The sequence below is a fragment of the Eulemur rufifrons genome, chromosome 12, assembly GCF_041146395.1.
Source record: "Eulemur rufifrons isolate Redbay chromosome 12, OSU_ERuf_1, whole genome shotgun sequence".
NCBI lineage: Eukaryota > Metazoa > Chordata > Mammalia > Primates > Lemuridae > Eulemur > Eulemur rufifrons.
This window is the reverse complement of record NC_090994.1, coordinates 23,883,634-23,904,163: the sequence shown is the minus strand read 5'-3', so window position 1 is coordinate 23,904,163 and position 20,530 is coordinate 23,883,634. Positions and strand designations below refer to the sequence as shown.

The 20,530-nt window shown below is 36.6% G+C and overlaps 1 protein-coding gene across 1 annotated transcript in view; it reads left to right on the top strand.

Moving 5' to 3' along the window:
- Positions 1 to 20,530, top strand: part of LOC138393675 (disintegrin and metalloproteinase domain-containing protein 2-like) — a 92,884-nt gene that overhangs the window by 21,601 nt on the left and 50,753 nt on the right. The window contains exons 6-9 of the mRNA XM_069485054.1: positions 1,724 to 1,800; positions 2,202 to 2,370; positions 8,298 to 8,354; positions 20,070 to 20,141. Coding sequence (XP_069341155.1) covers positions 1,724 to 1,800; positions 2,202 to 2,370; positions 8,298 to 8,354; positions 20,070 to 20,141 — 375 coding nt within the window. The remainder of the gene's footprint in view (positions 1 to 1,723; positions 1,801 to 2,201; positions 2,371 to 8,297; positions 8,355 to 20,069; positions 20,142 to 20,530) is intronic.

Genomic DNA, 20,530 nt, shown 5'->3' with positions numbered 1-20,530 from the left:
CAGAAATTATTATTTAGCTTCTTGGACTGTTATTGGAGATAGCAGTCTGGCTTCCTGCACAGTCTGACGTACACAAGGGTAGCTTTCTGGGCTGTTTACTATATGTGGATAAGGGGGTTGGTTTCCTGGGAAGGTTGCTGCAGGTTGTGGGTCCAAGTTCTATTTTCATGTATGGTCTGGTCATTGTCTATTTGTATATCCACTGTCACAATCCATACATTGTCATTTCTCGCTGAATTTGGAGAGATTTGGCCACTATTTTTCAAATATTTTTTATACATGTTTTCTCTTTCCATTTCTCTGGGACTCTAATTAAACATGCATTAGATAATGCTGTTCCACAGATTGCTGCAGCTGTGTTAAATTTTTAAGGCTTCCTTTCTCTCAAGTTTCTTTCAGATTTGGTAATTTTCACAGTGTATTTTTGACCCGTTTGTTTTGCCATCGCCAATGTGCAGTAAAACCTTTCCAGTGTATTTCATTTTAAATATATTTTTGTTCTAGTTGGCTTTTTATAATCTATATTTCTCTGCCCAATTTTCTAGTTGTTTCCCTTTATTATGCCCAAATTTTCCTTTATGTTCTTGGTCACAATTTAAATATCTGTTTTAAAGTCATTTCTTATTAATTCCAAAACCCTGGAATATTCCAACGTCAATTATCTTTCTGATTTTTCTCTTAACTCTGGGCCACATTTTTCTTTTATTCACAAATTTAATATATTTTTAAATAATATAGTGGCAGCATTCAGTAATACATTGTAGAACTTGTGAATCTTTCACCAAAGAGTTTTTATTCTTGTTCTAGCAGACAGTTAACTTTGCTGGAGGCAGCATCGAAACTCTAGTCCCCCGTGTTTTGTTTTTTTTTTTTTTTTTTTTTTTGAAGACAACAAAAATCTCATCTCAGTTCTCAGCTTTTCTGGTCTTGGGTTCTGTTAGGCTATTGGAGATCTCTTTCATACACTCTCACTTCAGATGTAAGTAAAGGGATCTTACACCTGAGTTAATACTTCACATTGTGGGTCCACACTCTGTGCCTCCCTCCTTTCCTGGCCATTGCACCTCATTTTCAGGCACTTTTGAAACCATGGCTTCCATCTTTCAGCCGGTAAGATGTGTTTTCTATTGAAATATTAACTCCCTTGTGCTGCCCTGCTGGGGGGGCGGTGCCTTTGAGTGAAAACTCATATAATGAGCATCTTAGAAAATACGGTTGTCTTCTTTCTAGTGTTGATTGCATTCTTCTTTCTTCTTCTGCATTACTTTGTAGTTGAAGTTTAAAAAAAAATATATTTTCCAGAGTTTATAATTGGTATCTTTACGAGGATTAATTCTATGCAAGCTACTCTACCATTACCCTCAGAGTTTCAAAGAAAATTGTTTTCTTTTGGATTTGTTTTGCTTTTCTGCCATGGATAATTAAGTCAAAAGAGTATGAAAAAATAAGTTTTGATGATTTTTACTGTATCCTAATGACTGAGAATGTCATGTTTTATTTATAACATGAAAAAATATGAAATGTGCTTATTTTTTATGAACCTGTGGGGAACATTTTAGAAAAGTGAGCCATATGTTCATCTAATAATCTTATAAATCTACTTTAGAAAAAATAAGTATTTGATACACACATACAAAAAATATATTTTTTTCAATATTTGAAACAGTGTCTTTAACATGAACTGTTCTAATAGACATATATATATTTTATCTTTGTCTTTCAGAATTTCTGCTACTACCAAGGGTATATTGAAGATTATCCAAATTCTATGGTGATCATTAGCACATGTAATGGAATCAGGTTGTGATCTATAATTCTATGGCTTATAAAATGAAACATTTACTCATAAATTATTTTAAAAATGTAAAAATAATACTCAATGGCTCTAAATTCATGTATTGGTATTGTGGGAAAACTGCCGTTGGAAAAGCATAGTATGAAAATACTTACAATGGCTCTTACCCTTATACTGAATTAAGATTTTTCATATGTCTGGAGACCATGAAATATTAATATCTAGGCAAATACCAATAGCATTACTAATCTACGATGCTCAGTAAGTGTGTAGATACTCAATAACTTTTTCCTACTTTATCGACTAAGACTAAAAATAATCTGCGTATCATTAAAAAACAAAGTGGCATTTTATTGACTTTTTCATAATGTGTTATTTTATTTATTCACTTTTTTGAAATCTGTAGGGGCTTATTACAGTTTGAGAATATTAGTTATGGAATTGAGCCCCTGGAGTCTTCGGTTGGTTTTGAACATGTGATTTACCATGTGAAGGTTAAGAATGCAGATATTGCTTTATATACTGTAAAGGATATTGAATCAAGAGATCTGTCCTATAAAATACAAAGCATAGAGGTAGGTGATTAACTGAGTAAATTTTATGGTTATTACTATACAGCAATATAAACACTTTATTTTTCCTGGTAAATTATTTATACACCCATACACACCCACACACATATACACACATATGAATACATGTACCAGAAACTTTGACTTATCATAATCCTTAAAGGTAGTTTTATAACTTTCCAGAACTTTCAACCCATGCTTCTCATCCGTGTTTAACCAGCAGTATTTGGTGGTGATATTTTGCATATCTCTATTGCTACCTCATGCTATGGACTGCTCCTCTTATGAGTGTTTTTAAATCTAATCAGATTAGAGAGGAAATTCCAGAAATCCCAGAACCAATTCAGAAGATTTAAGATTCTGTTCCCTTATAACCCTATTCTTTGGGTTCTCCAGAGAAAGAGAACCTGCAGGGTGTAACATACATATATATATGTTATATATACTCGTATACACACACCATATATCACATACATACAAAATAAATACAGAGAGAGAGAGGGAAAAAGAAAGGGGGAGAGATTTTAAAGAATTTGCTTCCTTGATTGTGGTGGCTTGATAAATCCAAACTCTGTGGGGTAGGCTGGCAGGCTGGCGATCCAAGGAAGAGTTGCAGTTTAAGACCAAGGCTGTCTGCTGGCAGAATTCCTTCTTTCTTAGGAAATACTGTTTTTTCTAGATATATAATCAAGTGACCGGATGAGGTCCAAGCACATTATGTAGGGTCATCTGCCTTACTAAAAGTTCACCAGTTTAAATGTTAATCTCATCTGAAAAACACCTTCACAGAGACATCCAGAATAACGTTTGACCTGCTATCTGGGCACAGTGGCCCAGTCAAGTTTACGGATAAAATTAATCATTGCACTAAGGTTCTACCTTGTACTCTTATGTTTCTTCCAAAAGTTTTGTTGTTTAATCCCATTTTGCTATATGATGCACTTTATGTTAATTTTTTGCATACGATGAGATCGGGGTCCAAATTTGTTCTTTTTCACATAAATACCCAGTTGTCCCCACACCATTTGTTGAAATGATTATTCTTTTTTCCATTGAATTTTCATGGTCCATGTTTCCAAGAGCAGTTGAAAATGATTAGGTATTAACTGGACTCGAAGTTCTATTCCGTTGATCTTTCTGGCCATCCTTACACCAGGACTGCACTTTCTTTATTGCTGCATTTTTGTACTAGGATTTGGAATTGGTAAGTGTACCTCCTTCAATATTCTTCTTTTTCAAGATTCTTTTGGCTATTCTGGCTGCTATGAATTTCCAACTGAATTTTTAAATTCATTATCTTTCAATTTCTATAAAAAGCCACCTAGGACTGTGTAGAGTCTGTAGATTAATCTGGGAATATTGCTACCTCAACAATAGCAGCTCTTTCTATCCATTACCATTAGATAGATGTTACTTTTTAGGTATTATTTAATTTCTTTCTACAGTGTTTTGTGTATTTCAGACTACATCTTCAACAAAACTTATTTTGTTAAATTTATTTCTGTGTTATTATTTTATTTTATTTTTATTTTATTTTATTTTATTTGAGACAGAGTCTCACTCTGTTGCCCGGGCTAGAGTGCTCTAGCGTCAGCCTAGCTCACAGCAACCTCAAACACCTGGGCTTAAGCAATCCTCCTGCCTCAGCCTCCTGAGTAGCTGGGACTACAGGCATGCACCACCATGCCCGGCTAATTTTTTCTATATATTTTTAGTTGTCCTGCTAATTTCTTTCTGTTTTTAGTAGAGACGGGGTCTCACTCTTGCTCAGGCTGGTCTCAAACTCCAGACCTAGAGAGATCCTCCCACCTCAGCCTGCCAGAGTGCTAGGATTACAGGTGTGAGCCACTGTGCCCGACCTGTGTAATTATTTTAGATGTTATTGCATATTTGATTTTTATGTCAGTTTTGGATTTCTCATTGTCAGTGTTTGTTAGTGATCTTTCTATGTTGATATTGTATTCTGAAAACTTGCTGAAATTGTTTATTAGTTTTGGATTCTGTGATTTTCTATGTACATGGGCATGTCATCTTGAATAAAGATAGTTCATCTTTACTCTTTCCAACTAGGTTATCTTTTATTTCTTTTTTTTTTTTTTAATTCTTGCTTAATGCCATTGTTACCACCTCTAGTGCTAGCAGAGGTGAGAAGAGATATTCTTGTCTTGTCCTAATCTTAGGGAAAAGCATTCGGTCCATCGCCATAAAGTATAATGTCATCTATAATTTTTTTCAAAGATGCTTTTTGTCTTCTATTTCATATATCATTTCATTTGCCCATTTGATCGTTTCATTTTGTCCTCTATTTTGCTAATATGGTGCATTGCATTAAACGACTTTTGGTTGTTACAATAACCTTGTATCCAGCCTCCATTGGTTATGGCTGGTATTATGGTATTATTGTTAGTATTATTTTTTGAGACAGGGGCTCACTCCTCTGCCAGGCTGGAGTGCAGTAGTACAATCACAGCTCACTGCAGCCTCCAACACAGGGACTCGAGGAAGACTCCTGACTCATCCTCCGGAGTAGTAGCTAGGATGACAGATATACGGCACCATGCCTGGATTTTTTTTAAAGTAATTAATTAAATTTTTTAGATTCAGGTCTCACTATGTTGCCCAGGCTTGTCTGGTGTATTATTCCTTCTATATACTGCTGGGTTCAGTTTGCTGACATACATTTTGGAGATTTTTTCGTCCATATTTGTATGGAGTATTGCTTTGCAGATTTTCTTTCTTCTGATGTTTTTCTCTGGCTCTGGTATCAGGACGATACCTCATAAAACGAAATGAGGAGGGTTCACTCCTCTGTTCTGGAAGACTATGTGAGTGACTGGTATTCGTTCTTTAAACACTTGGTAAAATCCATCTGGGATTGGACCTTTTTGAGGGGAAGATTACCATTAATAATTCAATTTCTTATAAGTCTATTGCAATTTTCCAATTTTTCTAGAGTCAGTTTAGGTAATTTATATCTTTACACAGATTTGTCCATTTCATCTATTAATATTTTGGCATATGGCTGTTCATAGTGCTCCCTTATGGTTCATTAAATTTCTGTAGTATTGGTAGTGATCTCTCCTTTTTTGTTTCTGATTTTATTTATTAAATTTTTTTGTGGTCAGAGTAGCTAAAGATATTTCAATTAAAATGTGTCTCTTTTAAACAGCAAAATGTTTTATTAAAATTTTAAATCACAACTGACCATTTTTTCATTTTATTTTTAGTTGACACATAATAATTGCCCATATTTATAGGGTACAGAGTGATATTTCAGTGTATGTGTGTACACAATGTGTAATGATCAAAGTAGGATAATTAGCATGTTCATTACCTTAAATATTTATTATTTGTGTTGGGAACATTAAAAACTCTCTCTTCATGATATTTGAAAATATCCAACAAATTATTGTTAACTATAGTCACCCTACAGTATTACAGAACATTAGAGCTAATTCCTCCCACCTAGCTGTAATTTTGTATCTGATAACCAACCTCTACCTGTCCTCCCCCCCCCCCCCCCCCACCTCTCAGGTCAAATAACGGCCGGCAATTCCACTCTTCACCTCTCTGAGCTCAACTGTTTTAGTTCCCATAGATCATTTACTGTGTTTACTTTTATGCACACACTTATATAATTTGGATTAAATCTACTGCTTGGTCATTTCTTATCTGGCTTCTGTGTTCCTTAGTCCTTTATTCTTTCTTCTTTTACATATCTTTAATTTTTAATTTATTTTTTCCAAGGTCATTACCATACTATTATTAATACATCTTTTTCAATAACCAAGTACTTTTAATTATTTATTTTCTCCTCTAATAGACTTTTAAATTATATATTATTTGATGTATTTTGTATTGTATACTATGTAATTATGTTATATAATTGTATACATTATATTATTAAGTGAATATGAAGCATTTTTTAGAATATAATAATTTTAGTGGTTAGTCTGATCAGGAGTTGACAAACTGTGGCTCTCAGGCCAAATCTGGCCCACAGCCTGTTTGTATAAATAATACTTTACTGGAACACACTTATTACTGATTTCCTTTCCCTAAATTCTATAGAGTTTTATATAAGAAAAAAGAAGTGTGGTTGGAAATGATTGGCTTGCTCCTATCATGTTAGAAATAGTCATGGAAAGGGGAAGATGTTGATTAAAGGATATAGAATTTCAGTTAGACTGGAGGAATAGGTTTTAGTGAACTCTTGTACTGCATGGTGACTGCAATCAATAATAATGTATATTTCAAAATTGCTAAAAGAAGAGATTTTTAATCTCACAACAAAAAAATGATAATAAATTGGTTAGGTGATGGATATATTAATTAGCTTGATTTAATCTTTCTACAATGTATACATGGATCAAAATATATTGTATCCTGAAAATATATACAATTATTTGTCAATTAAAATTATTTTAATAAAAATTTTTGGTAATTATTAAGCCAAAATATAATAAAATAAAATAAACATAACAAACTTTCCTCAATTTCTGAAGTTTGATCCTCCTACTCCACATGGCCATATTTCTCAAGTTCACTCAGGTAGTCTTGCTATTTTAGTGATAACATATTTTGAGTTACCTACATTATCTTGTCAAAGTGCTTGGAAAGCCTGTCTTACAATTTTCCCTAGCGCCTTTCCTACAGATTGCCTTGTGGGGTTGAGAGGAAACTTCCCTTTGCCCTGGAAAGTTCACCGAAAGATCAACTCACAACAGGGCAGTTTAATGAAAGAAAGAGATATATTTACCATGCACGGGGAGAATCACAGAGTGATTGCCCAATTTCCCAGTGGGGTCCAGAAGTTTATATACCCTCATTTGAGAGGGGAGGGTGCAATGAAGAATATAGGTAATTCTGTTGAGTGTCAATAAATAGGCACTACTAGGGAGGATGAACAGATACTTGGGAGAATGAATGGATGGGAGCAGGTGAACAGATTGACTTGAAAATGATTCTCTTCGAAAACTAAACTAACATGAGAGACAGGTATTATCTTAAAATGGTTTGGGCAAGGTCTGGTTACATTCTTGATCTTCTTTCCTGCAATATATTGAGGGGAGGGAGGGATGGGAAGTCAATTATTCTTTTTGATGAGTCTGGTTTTATGAAAATAGAGGGAAAGCCTGTTGCTCTCTTAGAGCCTTTAATTCAAAATATTCTTTATACCAAGGAGTCATATTTTTGGGTGAAATTTCCTGAGCTCCTTCACCCTTCTGTAATAGTAGTAATGAAAATAACATTTTTATTAGTAATTGTTGCAACAATAATTAGCCCCATTTTTCAGCAGGACCTAAGTCATAGGAAAGTTAAGCCTGAGTTCAAAGTCCATGAGCCCTGGCATCTATGTCTGATTTAACCATTATAACCTAAGCGGCTAACGCCATACCCTTCTGGAGATACCTGTGGTCTAGTTTAATAAAGTGCATCATTTTGACTCTCTGTTGCCCACCTTTACCTGAGATAAAGTTATACAAGGATTAACTTTATCCTTTAGGTGAAATTTCATCCCCTAAACATAGGGATGTGTTTTTATTCTTTCAGGATTGCATCCAAAATCATACCACATAGTAATGTAATAATAGCATTGTTAAGCTGATAGATCTACATGCATTTTGTAATTGGGAGTTGATGGATTCACTCAGAAAAGATATGAACTGCCTGGTACCAAAGAGAATATGGAGAATGAAAGATAGAGGAAAGTTATTTTCTGAGTCAATTAAATGATTAATTAGGTGCACAGAAGTGATAAAAGAAATAGTTGAAAAAGATACTGTGATACCTAGTTTTGCTTATATTATCTGATTCTATTTCCATATGTAAAATTATATTTTCAATATTGAGTTCATTAATAGTAGTGATGTACACTAAAAATATTTAAGTAATTTAATTTTGACATAAAGTTTGTGCATTTCTTCCAGCCACAACAAGAGTTATCTCCATATATAGAAATGCATATTGTAGTTGAAAAAAAATTGGTAAGTGTATTCTGCTTTATTTGCCTCATGTAACTTTGTATTGGCAATGAGGGACTATAAAAATAATCTGGAATAAATTTTTGACAGAAGAAAATTAATGATAATTTTGCCTTAGGTCTGACTTAATGCATTTTAAATGATTACTATCAGTATTAATGGAGAATCAAATTTCTATAAAATGTTTATTCTTAGTTTTATAAATAATAATGTAACTACAAATAATTGCTACCTTTATAACAGTTTACAGATATGCTTAGAATCATCATAGACACTTACTATATTCTAGTACCTTTTTAAATTTTTGAAATAATGCTTGGCAGTATTTATATTATTTAAAGAGGAAATAAGAGTTTCCCACCCATAAAATTTTTTGGTAGGTAGGAAAACAGTGGTTTATATTGGGGACGGAAGAGAGTGTTAAAGTTCCTGAAGGTTATTTCTTTCAGGATTTCCTCATAAAATGAAACTACGATTTCATGTAGTTTCAAATAAATTACAATTATTTGAAATTTAGAACTCCTGAAATAACTTCCTTATCTTTTTGTCCATCTTTCCCTCCCCCCTACTTTGTGGGCAAGTTCCCAACATTGTCATCAAACATATATGAAGTTTTCTTAAAATATTTTGGGATTTCACAATGTGTATTTCTCCTACATTCATTTTCAGAGATTTCTATTCTTGTTTCATGGATGCAAAATTTTATTTTTCCTCCCTATTGACAATATTAACGTTTTATTTCAAGATTCTAGCTCTCAACAGACACCATATTATTATTATCTCCCTGTTTTGGGCACTTACATTTAATGTTAAACATTTTATTTGAATGTCTAGTCATTTCATATTTAAAAGGAAGGCTACATAATCTTACCAGGTCTTTTGCTGGGAGTGGGTCTTGCACACAGTGTACAAAATGTTTTTTAAAATAGTTATACCATTTTCTGTTACCAACAGCAATATATGAGAATTCCAATAACTTTACTTCCTTGCTAATATTTGTTTTTGGCCATTTGCTTATAATCATTCTGGTGGCTATAGACTGCTGTCACATTGTATTTTTAATTCTCTAATGACTGTGTTTGTATTGTGTTCATATTCCTCTAATGATATTGAACATCTTTTCATATTTGTATTGGCCATTGACCCATCTTCTTTAGTGAAATGTCTATTCAAATATTTTGCTCATTTCTTAATCTTGTTATTTGCATCTTAATATTAACCTGTAAGTGTTCTTCATGTATTCTAGATACTAATCTGTCACTAGAAAATATTTACAATAGTTTGTTCCAGTCTCTAGACTGTCTTTTTATTTTTTTCCATATCTTTTGAAGCACAATAGCTTTTAATTTTAATGAAGCTATCATTTTTTTTTTGAAATTTTAGTGGATTGTACTTTTGATGTCATGTCTAAGAAATCTCTGCCTAAGCCAAGTTCACAAAAAAGTGCTTTGCTTTTATTCTATGTTTTCTTGTAAAAGTTTTACAATTTTAGTTCTTATAGTAGGGTTTGAGATTCACTTAATTCTTGTGTATAATGTGAGATATAATTATAAATTAATATTTTTGCACATATGTATCTAATTGGCACAGTACCAGTTGTTGAAAACATTATCATTTCCCCAAGGAAATGCTTTGCACCTTTGTCAATAATCCATTGGCCATCAATATACGTGTTTATTTCTAGACTCTGAATTCTGTTTCACTGATGAGTAAGTCTATCACTGCATCAGTATAAAGTGACTTGAATATGGTAGATTTATAGTAAGCTTTGAAGTCAGGAAGTCAAACTCCTACAATTTTTCTTCTTTTTTTTTCATATTTAACAATTCTGTGCCCTTTGAACTTCCATTCAAGATCAGCTTGTCGATTTCTGCAAAAAAAAGATGCTTAGATTTTGATATGGATTGTGTTAAATCTATAGATCAATTTGAGAAGGATATTCATTTTAACAATTTTGAATATTTGATAATCCCTGATCATCATATGTCCACCCCATTATTTGGTTTTCCTACGATTTCTGTCAGTAATATTTGGTAGTTTTTTCAGTGCATGAGTCCTGTGTTTTTTGTTAAATCTATTCCTATTTCCTTCTTTTATCTTTAATATTAATGGATTTCTTTTTATATTTTAGTTTTGGTGTATTCATTGTTAGTACATAGAAAGTTAATTAATCTTCTATCTTTTGATTTTACAAAGTGTCTTTGTTACTTCTAATTCGTGTGTGTGCATGTGTGTGTGTGTGGTTTATTAGAATTTTCTGCGTACAGGATTATTTTGTGATGAAAGACTGCTTTATTTTAACCTTTCCAATCTGGAAGTTTTTTGTTTACTTTCCTACAGTATTGCCTTTGCTAGAACCTCTAGTACCATGTTAAATATAATTAGAGAGGAGATAATTTTGTATTAATAGTTTCAATGTTTGTGGGAAAGCAATAGATTTAACATTTAAATGTGGTAATAACTGGATTTTTTTTTTACCATGAGTAGGTGTTGGGTTTTCTGAAAAGTATATTCAGTGCCTATTGAGATGACTATGGGATTTTTTGGTCATTCTCTTAATTAATTAGGTGTATTACATTAATTGATTTTCAGATATTAAAATAACTTTGCCTTCCTGAAATAAATCCCACTTGATAATGTTGTATAATCATGTTTATATATTTCTGCTTTTAGCTTGCTAATATTGTTCTTAGTTTTCCTTGGTATTTATAGTATAATATGTTTGTTCTGTATGTTGGAGGTCTGAGATCAGGGTGCCAGCATAGTCAAGTCCTGGTGAAGACTCACTTCCTGGGTTGCAGATGGCTGTCAGAGTGCAAACTCTCTGGTATTTCTTCTTAGAAGGCACTAATCCCATCCCAAGGGGCCCACCCTCATCATCTCATGTAAACCTAATGATTTCCTAAAGATATCATTTCCAAATACCATAAAATCGGGAGTTAGTTTCAACATATGAAATTATGAGGGCCATAAGTCACTCCACAGTGCTCCACCCCTGACCTCCCAAACTTATGTCCTTCTTCTATACAAAATGCATTAATTCCATTGTAACAGCTCCAACTCTAATATCTAAAGTCCGGAATCTCATCTAAGTATCCTCTAAATCTGATATGGGTGAGACTCAACATAGAATTCATATCGAGGCAAAATTCCTCTCCAGCTGTGAAACCAGGCATAGGTTCTCCTATACTAAAATGGAGAAATAGAGGGAAAGAAAGAAATGGATAATTGTTCCCAAGCAAGTCCAAAATCTAGCAAAATTTAGATTTTAAGCCTCAATAATAGTCCTCTTTGGCTTGATGGCCCACCTTTCAAGTGCACTGGGATGGCATTGTCATTCCCGTGGCTGCAGTGAGGTCTTTGGGTGGACCTGCTGCCAAGGCTCTAGGCAGAGGCCCTCCAAACTGCTGAAATCAAGGAAGTGGCCCTAGTAATCTCTGAATGACCTTCAGGATATATTTTTCCTCTCCTTGAAGAATAGTGCTCATCTGCAGCTGAATAATTCTGTTGTCCCATCTTGTCATGTCGAAGAAGTTCAACAGCTTTCCTTCGTGTCATTCCATCTTGATAACCCCCTTAGTTCAGACGCACTATTTTGACTCATATAATCCCATAAGCTTTTTGTCAAATGGTTGTTCCGCCATTTCCTCAGTGTTCTCAGAATAAGTGTTCTCTTTTTTTGCAATTTGGATAGGCTGAGAAATCTACAGATCTTCAAGTTTTGGTTCTGTTTTGCTTTGAAATTTCTCCTTCAATTCATCTCTCTCCTTTCACATTTTACTACAAGCAATCAGGAGGAATCAAGCCACTCTGCTGACATTTTGCCTAGAAAACTTCTCAGCTAAATATTCGATTTTATCACTCACAAGTTTTACCTCCCACAAAACATAAGAACGTAGTTCAGTCAAATTTCTTCATGACTTTATAAGAATGATCATCTCTTCTCCAGTTTCCAAGAACATGCTTCTCTTTTCCATCTGAAACCTCACCAGAATCTACCTTTATGTTTATATTTCTATCATGCACCTCAAAAGTCCTTCAACTTCTGCCCATTGCCTCATTCCAAAGCTGTTTCTACATGTTTAGGTTTTTCTTACAGAGGAACCCACTTCTCAGTACGAAAATCTGTCTTAGCTTGAGCTGTGTTACAAAATACCACAGAGTGAGCAGCCTACAGAAACAGAAATGTGTTTTCTCTCGCTTCTGAACACTGAAAGTCTGAGGTCGGGGTGATTGGGTTCTGGTGAGCGCTCTTTTCCTGGCCTGCAAGTAGCCTGTGTTCTCATGTGGCAGAGAAAGGAAGAGGAATTAAACTCTCTAATGTCCCTTTTTAATAAAGGCACTAATGCCATCATGAGTGCTGCACTCTCACGACCCCATCTAAACCTAATGGTCTCTTGGAGATTCCATCTCTAAATACCATCGCATTAGAGGTTAGGGTTTTAACATGTGAATTTTGTGGGGGGCGGAATTCAGTCCATAGCAATATAATATATATCGCTTATTTTCTGCTTGGAGGATCTGTCCTGTTCTGTCAGTGGGGTGTTGAAGTCCCCAGATATTATGATGCTGCTCTTTATCATTTTGTTTAGATCAAGTAGAGTTTGCTTTATCAATCTGGGGACCCCTGTGTTAGGTACATATTTAGGGTTGTTATGTTTTCTTGTTGAATTGTTTCCTTCACCATTATATAATGACCATCTTTGTCTTCATTTTTGCTGATTTGAAGTGTATGATATCTGATATGAGAATGGCTATACCAGCTTCCTTTTGGTTTCCATTTGCATTAAATATTATTTTTTAGCCCTTTACCTTGAGTCTGCATGTCTCCTTGCGGTTTAGATGTGTTTCCTGGAGACAGAAGATACTTGGCTTGTATTTTTTCTTTTCTTTTTTAATCCATTCAGCCAGCCTGTGTCTCTTGAGAGGGTAGTTCAAGCCATTCATGTTTATTTAAAGTACTGGTAAGCGGGGTGAATTTCTGTTCATCCTATTGAGTAGAACTTTATTGCTTTGTTTTACCTCTTTAGCCATTGTGGTATCTGGGCTCTGAGCTCTGACCTTTAGCTTTTGGGTGGTTTTACACTGGTGGGTGTCTATTGTACTGATCCATGTATGATGTAGTTCTGAGTACTTCCTGAAGGGCAGGTCTGGTCTTGACAAAATCCTCAGTGTTTGCTTATCTGAGAAGGCCTTTATTTCTGCCTCATATAGGAAACTTAGTGTTCAGGATACAAAATTCTAGGCTGATCATTAATCTGTTTGAGAAAACTGAGAATGGGGCCCCAATTTCTTCTGGCTTGTAAGGTTTCTGCTGAAAAGTCTACCATTAATTTGATGCATTTTCCTTTGTAAGTTACCTGTAGCTTTTACCTTAAGGCTCATAGGAGTGCCTCTTTCATGTTTACTTTGGCCAGTCTAATGACTTTGTATCGTGGTGATTGCCTCTTCATGATGAATCTCCCAGGGATCCTTTGAGTTTCTTGAACCTGGATATCTAGATTTTTAGCAAGGCCAGGGAAATTTTCTTTGATTATTTCCTCAAATAGGTTTTCGAACCCTTGTGTATTTTCGCCTTTGCCTTCAGGGATGCCTATGATTTTTATGTTGGGCCTCTTTACGTAGTTCCATATTTCTTGTAGGTTTTGTTTGTTCCTCTTTTTTCTCAGTTCTTTCTTTTTGACAGATTTGTTTAATTTGAAGGTGAGTTGTTTTCAAGCTCTGAGATTCTTTCTTCTGCCTGATCTAGCCTATTCTTAAGTTTTTCCACTGTGTTTTCTGTTTCCTTGAGTGAAATTTTCATTTCCAGAATTTCTGTTTGAATTTTTTAATAATTTGATTTCCTTAGTAATTTTTTCATTCATTTCCTGCATTTTTTTTTGTGGTTTCTTTGTGTTGAGTTTCTATTTCCTTGCGTATTTCATTGAGCTTAGTTACACCCCATATTCAGAATTCTTCACCTGCCATTTCAATCTTTTCATGTTGTTTGGTATCCATTGGTAGAAAGTTATTATTTTCTTTTGGGGGTGGACTTGCACTCTGATTTTTCATGTTTCTGGAGTTCTTTCACTGATTCCTTTTCATCTGGCCTCTCGGCGAGACCTAAGGGTGCTAGGCCTGGCTTATGGGCCTGTCTCCAGGTCTCTGAGGATTGATACGTGAATGTGCCAAGGGAGGAGTGCTGGTCCTGAGTTGCCTATGGGGTGTTCTAGCAGGTTTGGTGTACCGCTCAGGTTACCTTGACCTGCCTTCTTCACTTCTTCCTAACAGTGTGTAGTGAGTTAGGTCCCCCAACTTACTCTCAGTGATGACAGGTGGTACTTAGGAGTGTGATGCAGCTGTACCCTGTTTGCTTGAGTTGGAGGATGGTATGCTGGGCTATATAGTTGCTCTCCAAGTCATTGGTTGATGTTTGTATGAAAAGCCAGCTACCGAGATGTTGTTTTGTGTCTGCAGTAGACTCCAGTCCCCCAGGTAGAGTACTTGAGTGCCCCAAGCTTTAGGAAGACCTTATAGCTCCCAGGCAGTTTCTTGATCTCCACCACCACTGAGATGGAGGAGGAGCAAGGCAGTTCGTGGCTAGCTTGTGGGAGCCTGAAAGGCTTTGCAGCGCCTTGGTGGGGCTCAGAGTTGATTTCCTGCCACTAGGGGGAGCTGCTGGTAGGAGGGTCAGGACAAGCTCTCCCAACTGGGAGGGCTGTTCACAGGGGAGGAGACTAAACGTTTGTATGCTAAGGTCCCAGGTTGGGTTCTTTCCACTCACTTCCACTAGCGCAGTTTTTCTGTGGGAGAGGTAGGCGTTCCCTCATTGAGTCAGTATATGCTGTAAAGGGCAAGGAAATTGACCTGCCGTCAGTAGGTGGCACTTGCTGGAAGGAACAAGCTGCAATGTTCTTTGGGGGGGTCCTGTGGATCAGCTCTAGTCCCTCAGGAGAAGCGCTTGAATGCCCTAGGTGTTGGGTAGGGCCCTGGAACTTCCAGGTGAGTCCTTATTCTCTACCATCATGGAGGTGGGTAGGAGAGTGCAACTGGGTGGGGCTGGGTTGGGTGAGTTTGCCTTCAGGCTCCACAGACGCTGACAAGGTAGCTGTTTTGGCAGGGGTCAAAGGTCTGCTCCCAGCTTCTGGGCAGAACCACCAGGGAGGAGCTGAAGTGGTCCCCACCCAACCAGAAAGTCTGCTTGGTGAGGCGGGTGTGTCTGAGATTCACAAACTGGTGAATCTGGGCATCACTCCTCTCCCTCTCCTCTGCTCCACAGTCTCACCCTGGAATCTGCAGGCAGGAGCCCAAGGCAGCTGAGCTCTCCCATGACTGTGCTGTGGCCCGGGAGGTTACCGCCCAGGATCCCATCCTGAGCCAAGAGTGTGCCCCTCCCGTGGTGGAAGGGGTGCCCCATTAGCATGTTGCAGCTAGGACCCACACTGCACTGTCCCCCCTGATCTGTCCATCTGGGCTCCGTCGCCTCCCTGGACCAAGAAAATCAGTCCCTGATCATGCCAAGAGAAGCACTTTTGTCCCATGTTGCCCATGGAGTGCCCAAGCAGGATTGATGTCCCTCCACCTTGGGCCATGTCCTGCTCTGATGGAGCTGCTGGGCAAACAGCACCAGGGAGGGCTGGTGAGCAGGGAGCTCATAGTCTGTGTGCCCCTCAGTCCGCTGCAGGACCCCAAGAGGAAAGGCCTGAGCCCTACTCTTTGTGGGAAGCCTCAGAGTGGTGGCCCAATAGTCTTTCTCCCAGTTGTGAGTGGGGTAGGAGAAGGGCAGGAAAAGAGTCTGGGTGGAGGAAAGCTAGCACTCTGGTTGTCTCCGACCCTCTCTCTGGGAAGCAATCCACCAAGAATGCCCAGGCTGTGGAGTGACGCAGATCACTCGGGACCCACTGGACTCCTGTGGCTCCGGCAGTCTGGGCCTGAGTTGGGAAATGTCTGTGTGGGAACGAGCTGGATGAAACCTGATGGCTTGAAGCCCCCTGGGGAGGACCAAGGTGCACAGTGGGTGGAGAAGCAATATGGCGCCTGCTGTCCTGGCTCAGGTCTGTGGGGGTGGGAAGTGCCCCAGGGGGCGGGGAGGCTGGTGCCCCGTCCATAAGCAGTTCCTGGCTCACTGTTGGCAGCAACTTCTGGACTCGTGTGGGCAGAAAGTCTCTCCAGCAGCTTGGGAGCCCACTGACTTGTCAGAGACGCAGGGCAGGAAGACGCAGACTTCTCGCTGGATGGACTCCATGTTTCTCAGGCTTGATCTTCTCCCACACCCTGCTTCTTCTTGTTCTGCACCACTTCTTCCCACTGAGTCTCCCAGAGGAGAGACTCCGGCACCCTTCCTTCAGACCCACATCTAATCTATGTCTTTCTGTTAGTTTTTTCTCTTTCATCTGAAACTTCTTCTTACTGAGACGCTCCGGCAGCTAGTGTCTCCAGTCAGCCATCTTGAACTTGTCCATGGACATTTTTATTGAAGTTGACTTGATGTCCAGCTAACCCACTTTGTGAACAACTTATTCTAAAGCAGGGGTCTTAGTTGTAGGCGGAAAACACTCTAACAGCTTTTAAGTGTTTGAACCAGGCCCATTAGTGAAATTGTAGCTTGGCTCCGAGATTCCTTTGACTAACTTAGTGATTTTTTCCTTAACTTGGCATGTAAGAAAAGAAACAAAGAGGAAAGAAATAAAATCCCTGGGAATTCCAAAAGATGGAGTCATGCCTTGCAGTAACTGCCACTTACTGCAACAGCGTTATCTTTAAAGCTGCACCTCTAATCAGTCAGCCATCAATCGCCACAAACATCCAAAGGTCATATGCTCTGCCACAGCACAAAAGGATCTTGAACAGGAAGGTCAAAACTATGAGGAGCTCAAATACACAGTGAATAGAGCTGGAATTAAAGGGCTTGCTCACCATCCCCTGGCTCAGTGTTGAGGACAGAGAAGTCTAAAGGAGCCAGCAGGCACCTGCCTGCATCTGTCATGGGCCCCGGCCGTCACCAGAAGTTTCCTTCAGATCCCATCCTTGTTGCTAGACTGTCAAAGAACAAAATTTCAACAACTTGAGTTTCAAACATCTAATTGGCTTTAACAATTCATGAACTAGGTGGCATCCAGTAGACACGAGCTCTGCCAAGCAGAGCATAGTACAGAGAGTGGATTGGTTGACATCAGGTTACATTCTTTGTATGGGTTCAAGTGCAGGGGATATCCCTATCATGCCAGCTCGGCTTGACTGGGCCCTTTTTGGTTGGTTGCTGAGAATATCCTATTTTTTTCTTTTCTTTTCCTTTTTTTTGTTTTTGTTTTTGTTTTTGTTTTTTTGAAAACTGGCCTGTTTGGGGACTTGGCTATCATCTGTCCCCTGATTTCTTGGAATGTCAGATCTTTCAAGTAAACAACTTAGGTTTTATTTTGTAGATATAGAACTTCAGCAGAAGTCACTCCATTTGAGGCTGCCTGCCACCTTTTGTTTTCTAGTGATTATAATTGTCATGATTATATTCTAAGATTGAGTTGTTCAAATCAAAGTTGAAAACGGTTTACATGGATAGAGGTTTTCAAATGGGGCTTCAACGTAAGGAAACCTCTCTGTGTTCTTTTTTGGGTAAGCACAGATGTCTGTATCTTCTTTTGGGGGGAAGCAAACACAATTAATTAAACCTATGTTTTGAGTGTTAATTGGGGAAATTAAAACATCGCATTTAATTCCTCTCTTTTGAGGATTGCACCTTAATTGTTCCCAGTCCAAAGGCCCTTCATTAAACCCACTTACAGTGGAGAAGATTTGGATTGGAGGTCTGACTGCTTTATTTTGGTTGTTTTCAAACAGCTTTATTGAAGTATAATTTACATTTCATTAGATTCATCTTTATGAAGTGGAAAATTCCATGGTGTTTAATCTATGTACAGAGTTGTGTGACCAGTAATAACATTCATCTAATTTTAGAAACCTTTTCATCTCAGTCTGGACCCTATTTAAAAACTATTATTTTAGAAACTTTTCTTCATCTTACAAAGTGAATTTGCATCCATTAGCAGTTACTCTCAACCCCTGTCCCTCTACTTCCCTATCCCACAGTCCAAGCAATTGCTAATGTACTTTCTGACTACAGAGAGTTTCCTTTTTAATGTCACAGTATGTATTAGTATTGCATTCCTTGTTGTTGCAAAATCTCAACCCACTGTATCACAATTTGTTTACCTATTCACTAGTTGATGAACTGTTTTTCCACTTTTTGGCTATTATGAATAATGAATGCTGCTCTAAACATTTGTATACAATTATTTGTGTGGATATATGCTTTCATTTGTATTGGGTGGATGCCAAGTATGAGAATTGCTGGATTATATGGTAACTCTGTTTCATATTTTGAGGAACTGACAAATTGTTTTCAAAAATGGATGCCCCATTTTATATTCCTACCAACTTGTATAAGAGTTCCACTTTCTCCACATCCCCACTGACACCTATTGCTCTGTGAGGTTTTGATTATAGTGATCTTCATGAATGCGAACTGGTTTCTCTTTGTGGTTTGATTTGCATTTCCCTAGTTTTTAATGGTATTGAGAATATTTGCATTTGTTTATTGGTAATTTTAATATCTCATTTGAAGAAACGTCTATTCACATTTTTTGTTTTAATTGGGTTGCCTTTGTGTTGCTTATTTAGAAGTATTCTTTATTTATTCTGGATACTAGATCCTTGTCAGATATATGATTTGCAAATAGTATGCGCTCTGCAGGTGGTCCTTGCATTTTCTTGTTGGTGTCATTTGAAGTATGAAGTTTTTAATTTAGAGACTTATCAATGCTTCTCTATTAAATTTTCTTGGTTTCTTCTTCAAATATCAATTGACCATAAATATTAGAATTTATTTCTGTGCACTCAATTCTATTTCATTGATCTCTAAGTCTAATCTAATGCCAGTAGCACACTGTTTTGATACTGTAGATTTGTAGTTAGTTTTGAAATTGGAAAGCATGAGTCCTCCAACTTTGTTCTTATTAAAGTTGTTTTGGACATCCTGAATCATTTTCATTTTCATATGTTCTATTTCTGGATCATGTTCCATGGGCATTTGAGAAAAATGCATATTGTGCTGTTTTGCAGTAAAATGTTTTATAGGTATATATTGGCTTATATTTTGTTTTGGTCTGAAATATCTGTGTTGATTTTTTACTCAGACATTATATTATTGAAAGTTGTATACTTAAGTCTCTGTTAGTGTTGGATTTTCTATTTCCTCCCTCAATTCTGTCATGTTTTACTTTGTGTAACTTTCGGGGTCTATTCTTGGGTGCATATATGTTTATAATTTTTATATTTTTTGACAGATATGCCAGCTCTCTTAATATTGCTGTTTTCATGGTATATCTTTTCAGTTCTTTCACTTTCAAATGATTTGTATCTTTGAAAATATAGTATGGCTCCTGTAATCACATTTAAATATTATAGTTTTAAGCTAACATTTTCTATCAACAATTATTGTCATTAATTTATCGATAATGGAATTAAACCTTGTTTGTAGTCTCTTTTTATGTTTTGTATTTTCCAGTTTTCACAATGAATATGTATCATATGATTTGTCTAATAAAATAGTGTTGTTTAAAAACTAATATGTTGGTAATTTAAACAATTTCTTACCTCACTATATTGGATTTTAAATGAAAGAATAACAATAACTAAATGCTAAGCAATGTATATTTAGATCTAAAAGGTAATTATATTTTACAGTATGATCATATGGGATCTGATACTGCTGTTGTCACTCAAAAAATTTTCCAGTTGATTGGATTGACGAATGCTGTAAGTATTTGTTTCTTAGTACTTTTGCACTTCCTGTGTTACTGGAACAATTTCTACACATTCCTGTATGACATGCCTGAATGTACCTGTTGTGTGATCCAGGGGAAATTAAGTTTCAGTTTCAGTTTTTTTATCTGTAAAGGAGGAATACTAATAATTGTATGTATCTAATTAGATTACTATAAAGATTAAATTATGTAAAACACTTGGCATGGGGCTTGTGTAAGTATAAGCATTTTAAAATGCCAACTATTGCTTGTATTATTAGTATCATTTATTAATTATTAATATACTTGAAAAGATCCAATCTAGACTTACAGTTCAGTTTAATATTTTTCATAAGTTCATTTTCATGCATGAATACTAAATCTGTTTAAACTGTGATATTT